The following is a 13821-nucleotide window of genomic DNA, read 5'->3' as shown; positions in this document are numbered from 1 at the left end:
CATCCAATCCGACAATATCTTTACTTCAGTTATTACATTTTATCCCTTTATTTCTTTGCTACTGAGAATTTCTCTAGGTAGATCGAGCCGTCTTAGTCAGTTAGGGTTAGAGATTGACTTCCCTACGATCCTTGCGGCTTGTTGAATAGGACCGAAGGAAATGGTGAACTGGTGGTCAGTGAACCTGTGGATGTCTTTATTCTTCGTGGAGAAATGGTGAGGCTCTCGGAAAAGACTTGCTTCAGATGACATTCGTTGTGCCATACACAGTGCAGACCAATGAAGCCTAAAATAACAGATTTATATGTACATGTTGAGTAGGTTAGATTACAAAGAACGATGGTTATCAATTTGAGGAGTTTTAGATTATGAGGCTGTACCTTTCGTCGATCAGTAGGAGCTCAAGGCGAATGAGAAAATTTGGCGGTGCAAATAGCCAGAGAAGAAGTGTCAGAAGTAAAATCATAGCATATACTAAGACCTCTTGGAACAGAGCATTACCGCGTCTCCCTCACCGCAAATAGCATAGTTTAAGATTTGTTTCATACCTTTGCTAGCTCACCGTGAGGAATATGAGTTCTGGATTACTGAGATATGAAAATGACAAACAAAAGGCTTGAGCTGGCTTTCCTAGCTTCCAGAAGTCCTCTTGAGTCACTGTAAGCACCTGATGACACACAGATAACCGGCTAACTAATGAGTTTGCAAATCAAGAAAAGATAATGCTCAGCTCTTGGAAATATCATTCCAACATTTGGGTCATCTAGTAGATAAGGAGCTTGATAGAGCACAACCACCTGCAAAAATTGTTTGTTAATTTTATTATCTAGACGAACTGAAGATCACATGTATGTCTTCATTGTAAGTCTCTTTTTCTAGAGTAAAGCCAATAATTAGAGGCACAAGATGATCAAAAGTGTATACCTTTTTGCCTTTCATAGAGCTTACCACTTACGGCATACTGACACTTCTTCATGTTTTCATTTAGAGGTCGTATTCGAGAGCCATTTATCTTCACATGTTACAGCAATCGCATACCGAACTTCAACCTTATCGAAACAAAAGAAAAGAAATTGTGAGAATCCGTAAGACTGGATCAAATGAATCGACATCAAAACTAAAAGGCGACAGCTTTTAAAATGGGTTATCAACACCATTGAAGAAAAAAAGAAATTGATCATCGCCATAACTTTAGATTCGAACTACAGAGACTTGCCGGTGGAGACATGGGACTTTCGGTTGGATTTTGTTAACAGAGCTTTCGATTTTTCGCTGGAGGCCTTCGGGTTTGCTTGCTTGCAAGTAAGTTCAGACGAAGCGGTTGAGCAATCTTTATGTGAGGATAAAGAGAGGGAGGTGGAACGAAACTACAAAGGAATTAGTGAGCAGCATTGATTGATCAAGAAGAGCTCACCGAAACGGACATCAGGAGAACCAAGCTGGTGAAGACGAAGTGGAACGCAATCGATGCGTCAGATAGTATGATTTTTGATTGATGGATTTGACATAGGATCAAGTTAATTTTTTAGAACACTCTAAGCCCATTTCTATCTTTCCTCTGTAGCTTATATTATGACATGGTCAAATAAGTGTTTCTTATTGGTCAATTTTTTAATCCTACATGGATAGTTTCTCCTTTGAGCATATCCTCTTTTACTTATTGTTTGATTTTAATGTAAAAGTGGTGGTAATGATTATGCCATGTGGCATTTTTTTGTAAATTTCCTAAAAATTGGATTTGGACAACTATATTTTTCAATTTATTTATAGGCTGACACATAAACAAAATTAATAGTTTAATTAACTGAAACATAAGAAAGAATTTTTTTTAATTAGTACAAAATACATGTTATAACTTTTTAAATGTTTCTCTATTAATATATAGGGGATTCCAAACAAACTTTATTAACCCGCCGGAAACATTTCTTTGTCAATTTTATATAGAAATTTGATTCGTTTAAAAACATTTATATCATAAGTTCATAACATATTCTTACTGTTCAATTTTTTTTTTCTTTTTGGAATTTTCGGCACACATCTGGGTTTCTTATTGTTTTCAATAAAGACTGGCTTACAAATTAGCAATAAAATAAAACAGCATACATCTTACCCTTATCGCTTTTCTATATACTACCCCACTGGATTCTTTCCAACAACTGTAGTTTGTCTTACTCAAAACATCAACCAGGAAAGTTAGAACCCACAAAAAAAAAGGGAAATGGATCTTGCTCCTGAAAGTTCACTTATTGAGAAAGAAAATCTAGACTCATCGGCTACAACTATAACTCTATTCCTCACTACTTTTGTAGCTGTGGCTGGTTCCTTCGTTTTTGGCTCAGCTGTAAGTTTTTTTTTTTGGAACATCTCAGCTGTGAGTTTATATAACGTCTTATTAAATCTGTAATCTTTTTAATTGTCTTTACTTATATATCAGTTGATTCTTGAAAACTCGTTTCACTTATTTGGCAGATAGGATACTCATCACCCGTCCAGTCCGACTTAACGAACGACTTGAATCTATCTGTGGCAGAGGTAAACTGTTTTTACTTAATTAATCCGTGTGTTTGGATTGTGATAACTGATAAGTATCTATGATCCGTTATGAAGAGCTAACGGATTGATGAACTAAAAAGAACAAAAAGTTAGAGGTAATTACAGATAATATGGGTTGACAAAAAATTACATATTATATGGCGGAGAAACTGACAGTATCAGATTTTCTAAGGATCTAAACCGTAATTCTGAAAACAAATCGAGATTAGTTAATCGATAAATTAACTAAAACTATGTATGTCTAAAAATGATTACAACCCTATTTAATTTTTCCAACCAAGTTTTAACTTTTTAATTTTATTTCCTTTACTTTTTTTATATTTTATGAATTTTTTTACTTAAATAAAATAATAATTTATTTTGATCATGTAATGAACTATATTTTTAATATGTTTTCTTATTTTTCTATTTTGGATAAATAATTTAAAACAAACCAACCTTTTAAATAAATATTATGAATGATGTATGGTTGAATAAATTTTATGAACAAAATAATACCATTTATTAGTATTTTATGAAAAATATTGGTTATAACAATATTCTATCACAGTCTCAAGACATAGTCGCATCTACATTTTTTCAATATAATTTATTGGGATTCACATATCCATTTATAAGTAGCTTGTGTACTCACTTTCTATCTACATATCAATAGGAACCAAACAACCCAACGACCGTGACCCACGATTTCTTTCCATTTTCCTAATGCTTTTGTAGAAAAACTATATATATATGTATATAGTATCTAGAATATGTGATGAACCAGAAAATGAAAAATTTCTTATGTAGCTTTGAATCTCAAAAGTGTGTATTTGTGTAATCTTCTCCACTTTAAACCGTAACTCATCTAACACATTGAAAGCATCCCAATGCAGTGAGGATTTCATGAAATTTCAAAATGATTGTCTTATATTTCTATTCACTTTGTATATATTTTACAAGATCAGTTCGGGCTAGCTCTAGCTCATTTTAGAATTTTGTCAGTAGTATTAACAATTTATTCCGCTTTACTCCACTATTCATCGATCATCCGTTTGTCAAAATAATAATATGAATATTGTATTGTGATGTTCCATATCAGTTGGCCATAATACTTTGAAAGCAAAACTTACTTAAATGTTTCCAACTTTGTGAATGCATTCAATGATACCACTATTAACTAAGTACTTTTAATATGACTATTGAATAGTATCTAGTATATTGTGATGATCTAGAAAATTGAAAATGACTCATGTACAAGGTTAAAGATTGAGATAGTATGGATGCAAATGAAAATGACATTAAGTATTGAGGGAACTATATTATTCATAGCTAAGTGATTTATTAAAAAAAACACATGAACAAGAATTCGATTGAATCCTCTAGTCGGATACTTGATGTCTCAGTTTTGAATGTTTCAAAATACTTGCAGTATTCGCTCTTCGGTTCGATTTTGACAGTTGGGGCAATGATTGGTGCAGCTATGAGTGGACGAATTTCCGATTTGATTGGCAGACGAGCTGTAAATTATATTTTTTTCTTACATAGAAATACATATATTTTTTAAGTTGGTAAACAATATCCATCTTTATCAGACAATGGGTTTCTCGGAGATGTTTTGCAGTCTTGGTTGGTTAGTGATCTACCTTTCTAAGGTATCTTCGTCTCCCTCTTTTTAAAAAATGTATGTGAAGAAAAAATATATGTTCTTTGTTTTTAATTAGGTTACAATCTGGCTTGACGCTGGAAGATTCTTGGTCGGTTACGGGATGGGCATTCTTTCGTTTGTGGTAAAATATATTAACCTTACCAACTTGAATAATGAATATTTAGTGGTTATATATTGTATAAACAATTATTAATGGATCATACGCTCTTTGTGTTTTCCAAACTATAAACTGATGATGAAAGTGTTTGACATTAACTTTGTAAGATTGGGGATTTATTGATCTACAATGAATGAACTTTTAAGTTCTTAAGACGTCTATTTATACCAAATATTGACATATTAGATAGGAGATTATATGGTGCAATTTATAATTCCAGATTCGTTGGTTGGTAACTGACTTAGAAGTGCATCTAACATGTCATTATATGATTCAACAATATGTTGAATTGTTCATGTACGATAAATATTTGTTGAAAATTGTTGATATACCAAAATATTTTGAATTGATCTCTTTAATAGATTTAGTGTTTCATAACTGATGATCAGGTGCCTGTATATATAGCTGAGATTACTCCTAAGGATCTTCGAGGTTGCTTTACAACTGTTCATCAGGTAAAATATATTATTAAACTTCAAAGCAATTGAATTTCTCTTTAAACAAATGCTAAATTTACAAAATATCTCCACTTGTAAATGGTATTATTTAAATATTTCACTGTCTTATTATATTGCTTAAATGTCAATAAATTATCTATACAAATTTTAAATTTTGCAGCTAATGATATGTTTGGGTGTCTCCATAACATATCTACTAGGCTCTTTTGTTGGTTGGCGAATATTGGCTTTGATAGGTAATATACATATAAACATAATATTGATAAAGTAAACTTTCTAAAATAAGTATATCTTACTAGTAATACATGTCATTAATTCATGTTTAATACCTTAGGTATGGTACCATGTGTTGTACAAATTATGGGATTAATTTTCATTCCAGAATCACCAAGATGGTTGGTAAGTTATTTGTTACATATACTACAAAATCTTAGTGCATGTGATATAACAAATGATAATGAGGTAATTATATGGTTCTTACAGTTACCTAATAATATAGTAATTTTATGTCATAATGTTTAGAAAAGGGTTTTGTGGTTTTTATAAACGAATGGTAGTAATTTGTTTGCAAGTATTTTCAGGCAAAAGTTGGCAGATGGGAAGAATTTGAAATTGTATTGCAACGATTAAGAGGAGAATCTGCAGACGTTTCTAATGAATCTAGTGAGATCAAAGTAAAACAGCACTAAGTCTAGTTTCTTGAACTAATTTTTTTTATAAATGTTCTTTTAGATGTGTAACATTCTTGGTTTTTTGAAGGAGTATACACGCAGACTGTCACAAATTTCAGAAGGTGGTATATTTGATTTGTTCCAAGAGCAGTACTCGAAATCTCTACTTGTAAGTTAAACAGGTCAATTATCTTATATTGTTGAATGTCCGATAATCTATGATATTACAATGATGAAATGTCAAATGAGTTTAGGTGGGAGTTGGTCTAATGGCACTGCAACAATTTGGAGGCGTTAATGGAATTTCCTTTTATGCCAGCTCTATTTTTGTATCTGCGGGTACATACACATATAATATTAATGCACACACACAAGACTAAAACTTAAATTCAAGTAATCATTTTAATTTTATTTTTCAGGGCTTTCTTCCAAAATTGGAATGATTGCAATGGTTATTGTACAGGTACGTTTCTAGTTATTCATTTGTTTTCATTTTTTCACCGTTATCAGTAAAAAAATTGTCTTTCTAGACATTAAAAATTTAAATCTTTGGAATGGTAATCTAATAGAATAATTTTTTTTAACTTCAAAATCATAAAAAATTCAATACAATTAGCCAAAAAATGGAAGTAATTTTTTTTAAAAAAAATATTAATACTGAAAATATAATTTTATTTCAGATATTAATCCATATTTTCGTTATTTAAAAAATGTTGACATACAAGAAGAAAGAAAAATTGCACATACCAATAAAAAATGTAATGAACAAACAACCAAATTATTGTAAGAACAAAGTTAATCAAATATGACTAGATTGTGTGTTTGTTGTATCCATCACAACCAAATTATCTGTAGTTGATCATATTTAATTATTTTCAGATCCCAATGACAACTATAGGCGTAATTCTGATGGATAAATCAGGCAGACGACCACTCATTCTTGTAATAAACTATTTTTTTACATTTTGGTTCTAGGTTATTCCTTTAATTATACCCAAAAACAATAAAATTTCTAATTTATATCTACACAATTCAGATTTCTGCTGCGGGCACATTTATCGGGTGTTTACTCGTCGCCTTATCATTTTCCTTACAGGTTCTCTCCTCTTTAAAATACATAATTTTGTATATCATAAAGCTTTATATAATGTTAATGAAAAAATTTCCCGAAATCAAATAAGGTTCTCCAAATGATTTGTACATTGGAATATATTTTCATCAGCTGTAGACCAAAATTTTGTTGGTTCTTTTGGGATGGTAACCGAATGGATATGAACTATGAACTTGGATAAAGATTGAATCGAGCACATATTCATTTTTATTAAATAGTGTTTTGATCTTATTCTAAGATTTGGATTACACGAAATCTCTTTTTGTGATAATATAATTATAGTTTCATTTCTGTTCTATGCTACAATACAATAATAAAAATATAATTTTAGTGTTTATATATGTTTCTTCAAAGATTTTTGTTGAACTTTGAACAATTAATATTCTCTCTTTCTAAAAATTAGTTTTTAATTTTTTTTATTCATATTCTCATTTTCTAATGCCCACAACTCATTATATAGAGTACTGAGGGTTGCAATTGTTAGCACTCACAATTGCAATGATTAGTCAACAGTTATTATTGTTAATACCAACAATTACAATAGTTAGCCAAATGTCATTACCAAAGTTTTTAATCGCCAACGGGTTCAATAGTTTATTATCACCAAAGGTTGCAAGGATTCATCACTAATGGTTACAATCACAAATAGTTAGAATTGCTCATCTAGACAACTGCAATGCTTCACTTAAACGGTTGCATAGATTCACTCAAATCTCCAACAATCCTTTATCATTTAAGTGTAACAGAATATTCACTAAATAATTATGACATATATTAAACTCATGCATAAATAAAAATGTTCTAAGAATAGAATTTTTATCTTAGTGTATTACACATTCCAAATGCCTGAGAATCAGAATGTCATGCAGATTATATCTTCTCAACCCATCAGTGCACATGAAAATAACATATACAAATTTCCACACAACTCTAAGTGTTTCCTCGACACTAATATAATTTGTCTCCCTACCCATTCATGAGTGATGAGTGTATTAAATTCAAGTCTCATGTTATTGAATCGGCCTCACTTAAAACTCATAGGTAGTAGATAATTTTAACCATGCACCTATAGATGACTTTTCAAAGTATCTATTAAGAAAACATTTTCAACATATATTTTTCTTGTAGATCCAAACACATACCTTGGGATGATATAAACATGTGCTTCAATCTTTAAATATAGGATTTCCACATTAAATTCATCCTCTAATATTGTATTAGAGGGGAATTGATTTTTTCACAATTAAATAATTAAAATGGAATTTATTATCATCCCTTTAACAGACATAGTTACAAAGTCTCTAGCTAATCATTTCGTAAAATGATATTCTATATTTCGTTAAGACTGAAAAACTTATGATATGATATCTTTACTCTGCCTATTTACCGGAATTTGTTAATGCTATGTATTCATATTCCATAGTCAAAATGTTCGTGCAAGTTTACTTCTTTAAAACCCATGAAATGGCACATAAGTAAAACACCCAACCAGTTGTGGAAAAATGATGCTATTTGTTAGCAATCCAACTTGCATTTGAATACCCTTATTTACCTATGACAAACCATACTTTATGGTTTCTTTTAATTACTTATGACCCATCTTAAGGCCTTCCATTATTGATTACTAAGATTAGAGTGTTTCTATTAAACCTCCATGTAAAATAAGCTATATCCGGCTTAGTGCTTGTCATGGTATGTATTTAGGAATCATCACTTGTAAATGATTAAGTTGTGATATTCCTTGTCTTGTGTATAGCACAAGCTTCACATCCGTATCCATGGGAGTGCTCTCACAATTGAACCTCTTAAGAACTTTCTGAGTGTAGTGAGATTGTATCTAAGATAGTTCTTTACTTTCATGTGGGATTCAAATTTCTAGAATCACATCCACTTCTCTTATGTCTTTCATTGCAAAATCTGATGACAATAATGTTTTTGTAAGCTCTTCTTGTCTAAGGTCAGCACCAAAGATCAACATTTCATAACATATAAGAAACTTATTATTCCATTATCAGACTCATAATTGTTATATAAACATTTATTCTACTGGTTTAACTTAACCACTTGATAAGACAAACTCATGAACCATTTAATGTCACTTTCTAGGTGCTTTCTTTAGATCATACAATTACTAGATCAAACTTATTGCTCAATACAAAAAACAATAAAATATTAGGTTTCTTAATATGAACCTCTTTCTGAACAATTAATCCATTTCCCATGGATCGCGATCCATAACACTGGCCATGAACAATATGTTGTACAATCATGATGACTCAACCTCAATCATCATTCACTTGAATCCATATGGATCAACATCCTGCATGATGCAAGTAGAATCGTTCTAGTAACATAACATTTGAACCTTTCAGAACTTTTGCACCCTTTAGGTAAAGTTATGTTTGCACCCTTATGGTGATGACACGTTAACACCCTCTCGGTGATAACACATTAACACCTCTTTGGTCACGCGACGTTTGCACTCCTTTTCTTATGGCATGTTTGCACCCATTTGGCCACAACTTGTTTTCACCTCTTCGTCCATGACATGTTTGAAACTCTTCCGTCAAGACTAGTTCTCACGCCTTGGGTGTCTACACGTTAACACCCATTTGATTCCGACTCGTTTGCAACCTTCATTGATGACTCGTTCGCACCCATTTGGTGATGATACATTTGTACCCTTCCGGTGAACCATATAGTTTATTAATGTTTCCTAAAATATTATTAACATTATAAAATATATATTAGCACCTAGAGTATAAGTATCAGATTAATCTATATCTTCTCTTAGTTTAAACCATTGAATAATTGATCGAATCTTAAAGTGTCAATTGTTCCATCAACTTTTTCATCTTCTTTTTAAAAATCATCTTGAAGCCGAAAGGCTGCAACCTAGTAGATGGTTCGATAAGATCCAAGTATTGTTTCCATGATTGAGTTAATCATATCATTTATTGCTTCTTTAGAGAGAGCGAAATATTGAGGCTTTGAGAATTTAGCCATGTTATATATAATCGTCATTCTCCGTTTGATCCTCCTTGTTTCATCTTCTTTTTCATCTTTGAAAGTTTAATCTCTCAAGCATTTATAACTTTCCAGAATTTGATGTTATCTCTCACAAATAAAAAATAATAGTTCACAAGAAATTCTGTTTAAGATTGTTGGTTATTTGTGTTGGTAACCGAATGGATGTAGACTATGAACTTGGATAAGGATTGAATCACTTACAAGGTCACTTTTCTTAAAGAGTATTTTGGGTTACACAAAATCCTCATGTAAGATAAGAGAATGAAAATATCATTCTTGTTCTAGGCAAAGATATAAGAAAAACAAATAAAGATTTAGTGTTTATAGGTGTTTCTTCAAAGATTTGTGATGATCTTTGAGCAATGAATTCCTATCTGTTTCTACCAAATTTTTTTATATTTCATTCTTATTCTCAGTTGCCAATGCCACAACTCATTATACAGAGTACCAAGGATTGCAATTGGTTAGTACCAACAATTGCAATGTCTAGCCAAAAGTTATATCTGTTGATATCAACAATTGCAATGGTTAGCTAAAAATCACATTGGTTCATCACCATAAACTTTAATTATCAATGGTTGTATTGATTTATCATCAAATGTTGCAACGGTTCATCACTAATAGATACAATTACAAACATTTGCAATGATTCACTTAAACAGTTGCAAAATTTCACTTAAAACGGTTGAAAGGATTCAATTAAATTTTCAACAATTTTATGTATTTATTTTATAATATATATAACTATATCAAATTTTGTGTATATAATTGCCTCATATTGCTTTATGGTTTCATATTTTTACTTTTTATTTCATGTTATTTTAGTATCTATCGTGCCTCTGAGATTAGTGCCTCGAAAAGTATTAGGAATTATTTTACTTGTTTGTTTTTTTGCGCAACAGTTTACTCGTTTGTTATTATAAATAATTGTAGCATATTTCAACGCTTCAAAATGTATGTAATTCTGCATATTATAAAATGTCGGCTCACCGCTTGACCAGAAAATTAAAAATGTGGGCTCACCAAATTGTAGGGTGTAAGGACGTTTAGTGGAGGGGCTTCATATATAGCCCTCACTGGTGTTCTGGTAAGTTTGAATCTGAAATATTATTTATAGTTAGTTCTAAAAAACATTATTTATATTTTCAAAAGATATGATGTTATTTTCCATTTTTCCGTCAGGTGTATACAGGTTCATTTTTGCTAGGGATGGGTGGGATACCTTGGGTCATTATGTCAGAGGTAAATAACTTCATGAAACTTTTTGTCGTGTTGATTAGTATAGTAGAGCTCCTTGTTGTGTGGTCTAATTAGTAGTATATATATTGTTCATTTCCATGTGATTTTGATATCTTTATTGAAACTTATTACTTAATATACAAGTTAAATAAGCACCTAGAAATTGTATTACATTCTTTATTTGAAACTTATTACTTAATAAGATATACTCTACGCTTTCCTTATATTACATTTGTTGTTTGGTTTAGTTGAAATTAGGTATTAAAAGTTCCATTTTATGTCAAGATATTTCCAATAGATATAAAAGGATCAGCAGGAAGTCTTGTGACTGTTGTTAGCTGGGTTGGATCTTGGATTGTATCCTTTGCATTTAACTTCCTAATGAATTGGAGTCCTGCAGGTACAAGTTTTGTTCCAATTTTACTTCTTTTGTTTCAGCCAATTTTCACTCTATATTTAAATGTGAAATGTATTTCCAAATAATTTTCAGGAACATTTTATGTTTTCGCTACAATTTGCGGGGTTACTGTTATATTTGTAGCAAAACTTGTACCAGAAACCAAAAGTCGAACGCTTGAGGAAATTCAATTTTCTATTAATTATGTAACATTGTAATGTTTAGATTGTTTATTACAAAGATACCAATAATTAAACACTAACTTTTAAATATGATATTTCCTTTCTTTTTTATTTGAGCATGAAATTGTTACAATGTCTTAGTCCATCTCCAATGTATTTTTGATATATTTTCTTTTGAAATAGAGAATTTATATAATAGAACCCCTTAATTCCAACTCGAATCTCGGGTATGTTGATCTTCTGAACTCCGATGAACTTGCGCATTGCTTCGAACTTGATCCTTGCCAATGGTTTAGTGAGTATGTCTGCCTGCTGCTCCAGGTATATGCTTTATTTCGATCAAGTTGAACTCCACACATTCTCGAATGAAATGGTACTTCGAGAGTATGTGTTTGCTTCTACCATGAAACATCGGGTTCTTGGTGAGGGCAATCGCTGACTTGTTGTCAATCTTCAACACGACCTTCTTGTCTTCTTTGTTCATGATCTCGACCACAACTCCTTTAACTATATTGCTTGTTTTGCAGCTTCCGTAGCTGCCATGAACTCCGCCTCACATGAAGAGAGTGCCACTGTGGGTTGCTAGCACGATGTCCACGTGATCGGCGATGTTCCTAGGTAGAACATAAACCATGTAGTACTTCTTCCATCATCAACGTCTATGTTATGGCTGCTGTCACTGTAACCTGTAATCTCTTGTTTCATCTCGTTTGAAGAAGAGACAATACTCTGTAGTGCCCTTTATGTATCGTAGTAGATGCTTCACTGCTTCTCCATGACTCTCTCTTAGACTCTGCATATATATGCTTAATACACCAACCGAAAACGCCAAGTCCAGTCGTGTGTGAAGGAGATACCTTAACCATCCTATGATGCTTCGATACGATGTTGCATCAAACTCAGGCTCCTTCTCTGCCTTTGATACTTTCAAACTCGTGTGCATCGGAACATGAGTATAGTTACATGACTCCATCTTAGTCTTGACCAAGTATACCTTCTGCGGATCCTTCTTGTTTGATGTGAATGTCATCAGCTCCTTGCGTTACTTCTATACCAAGATAGTATGTAAGCTTCCCGAGGTCAGACATCTCCAATCTTCTTGACATATAATCTTTGAATTGCTTGATAACGTTGAGTGAAGACCCTGTTACAAACAAGTCATCAACTTATATAGCTATCATCAGAAGCTCCCCCTTCTCTTTCTTTTGATATACCGCAGGTTCCTTGGTGCACTTCGTGAACTACATCTCCTTGAGAACACGGTCGAGTTTGATGTTCCAAGCTCTCGGAGCTTGACGCAAACCGTATAGTGCTTTGCTAAGTTTGTACACATGATCCTCCTTTCCTCTCTCCACAAAGCCTTCTGGTTGAGTCACGTATACATCTTCATTTAAGTCTCCGTTCAGGAACGCAATTTTGACATCTAAGTGATGGATCTCCCATCCATTAGTTGCTGCTAAAGCCAAGAGTAGTCGTATGGTTTCAATCCGAGCAACTGGTGCAAACACTTCGTCGAAGTCTATGCCTTGTTGTTGCACGTAGCCTTTTGCAACTAGCCTTGCTTTCTATTTGATCACCGTTCCATCTGTATTCCTCTTGATCTTATAGATCCACTTCAAACCTATCGGTTTCACACCTGCCGGCTTCTTGACAAGCTTCCAGGTCTTGTTTTTGATGATAGATTCGATCTCTGCCTTCATTGCATCGATACAAGCTTGTATCACTGCAGCTTCGATGTAACTTTCTGGTTCACCATCGATGGTGAGCAAGAGTCTACCTGATGTGACTTTGTTCAGCAACAAGCCAATGTCGTATATATATCAATCTGACGGCAATTTAGAGACCGTCGATCATGCAAAAAGATACGACCAGTCAAGGAATTCTGCGAACACAATTTCCCAAATTCGGTCAACAGTCTTGGCCTTTGGTCAAGTCAATATTCCTAGTCAAGTCTTCATAGTTTTAAGAGCTTTATAGTTTCAAGGAATGACTAGATTATTTAATTCTACAGATTGCCTATTATATAAAGGCTTGTTTTGTATTGTTTTTATTCATTCAACCCTTTTAATAAAAATCTACTTTTTAAATTTGTTGAATCCTTTGTTCTTTGGAACATCGTAATGCTACGAGAGTGATCTTCGTAAGCACGGTCTTGTTCACTAGTGGGGCTGCCTCTCACGGACTAAGACCAACCCAGCAAGTATCTGGCCTTCCGCAGCCTTATACTGAAGAACCATAGATCCACCTTTCCTTTCATCCATCTTTGGGTCAAAGCTTATCCTTTTCACCAACCTTCGAGTGCATTCATTGGGAGATTTTATATTAAGTGGCATCAGAGCACACTTGAGGGTTCGGTGTTCACTTATGTCATTCAC

At 32.7% G+C, this 13821-nt stretch overlaps 1 protein-coding gene across 18 annotated transcripts; it reads left to right on the top strand.

Moving 5' to 3' along the window:
• Positions 1–600: 600 nt before the first annotated feature.
• Positions 601–12220, top strand: LOC103844450 (sugar transporter ERD6-like 5). Of its 18 annotated transcripts, none has more exons than XR_004457125.1 (18): positions 620–2341; positions 2470–2532; positions 3965–4054; positions 4128–4187; positions 4257–4322; positions 4748–4813; positions 4977–5052; positions 5151–5215; positions 5398–5490; positions 5576–5656; positions 5742–5826; positions 5907–5950; positions 6367–6429; positions 6524–6583; positions 10662–10715; positions 10811–10870; positions 11768–11868; positions 11974–12220. XR_004457125.1 is itself a non-coding variant. In XM_009121243.3 (18 exons), exons 1-18 carry the CDS (start codon positions 2219–2221, stop codon positions 11480–11482), a joined length of 1389 nt encoding a protein of 462 aa, XP_009119491.1. In that variant the 5' UTR covers positions 643–2218; the 3' UTR covers positions 11483–11586. The 18 variants fall into 18 exon arrangements, 8 of the variants coding, with proteins under 8 accessions (XP_033145234.1, XP_033145223.1, XP_033145215.1 ...); XR_004457130.1 differs by lacking the exons at positions 11768–11868; positions 11974–12220 and adding exons at positions 11153–11267; positions 11358–11377 and having other exon boundaries at positions 10630–10715; XR_001957025.2 differs by lacking the exons at positions 11768–11868; positions 11974–12220 and adding exons at positions 11116–11267; positions 11358–11565 and having other exon boundaries at positions 621–2341.
• The last annotated feature ends 1601 nt before the right edge of the window (positions 12221–13821 follow it).

Source organism: Brassica rapa, chromosome A01 (assembly GCF_000309985.2).
Source record: "Brassica rapa cultivar Chiifu-401-42 chromosome A01, CAAS_Brap_v3.01, whole genome shotgun sequence".
NCBI classification, from domain to species: Eukaryota; Viridiplantae; Streptophyta; class Magnoliopsida; order Brassicales; family Brassicaceae; genus Brassica; species Brassica rapa.
Note: the sequence above shows the minus strand (reverse complement) of the source record. Positions and strands in the feature narration are given on the sequence as shown.

Bases quoted from the DNA above. Each gene is read 5' to 3' on its own strand.
- LOC103844450 (XM_009121243.3), top strand. From the start codon at position 2,219: ATGGATCTTGCTCCTGAAAGTTCACTTATTGAGAAAGAAAATCTAGAC. The intron at 5,053-5,150 runs GTAATATACATA...TTAATACCTTAG, and splicing joins GCGAATATTGGCTTTGATAG to GTATGGTACCATGTGTTGTA. The intron at 6,430-6,523 runs GTAATAAACTAT...TACACAATTCAG, and splicing joins GCAGACGACCACTCATTCTT to ATTTCTGCTGCGGGCACATT.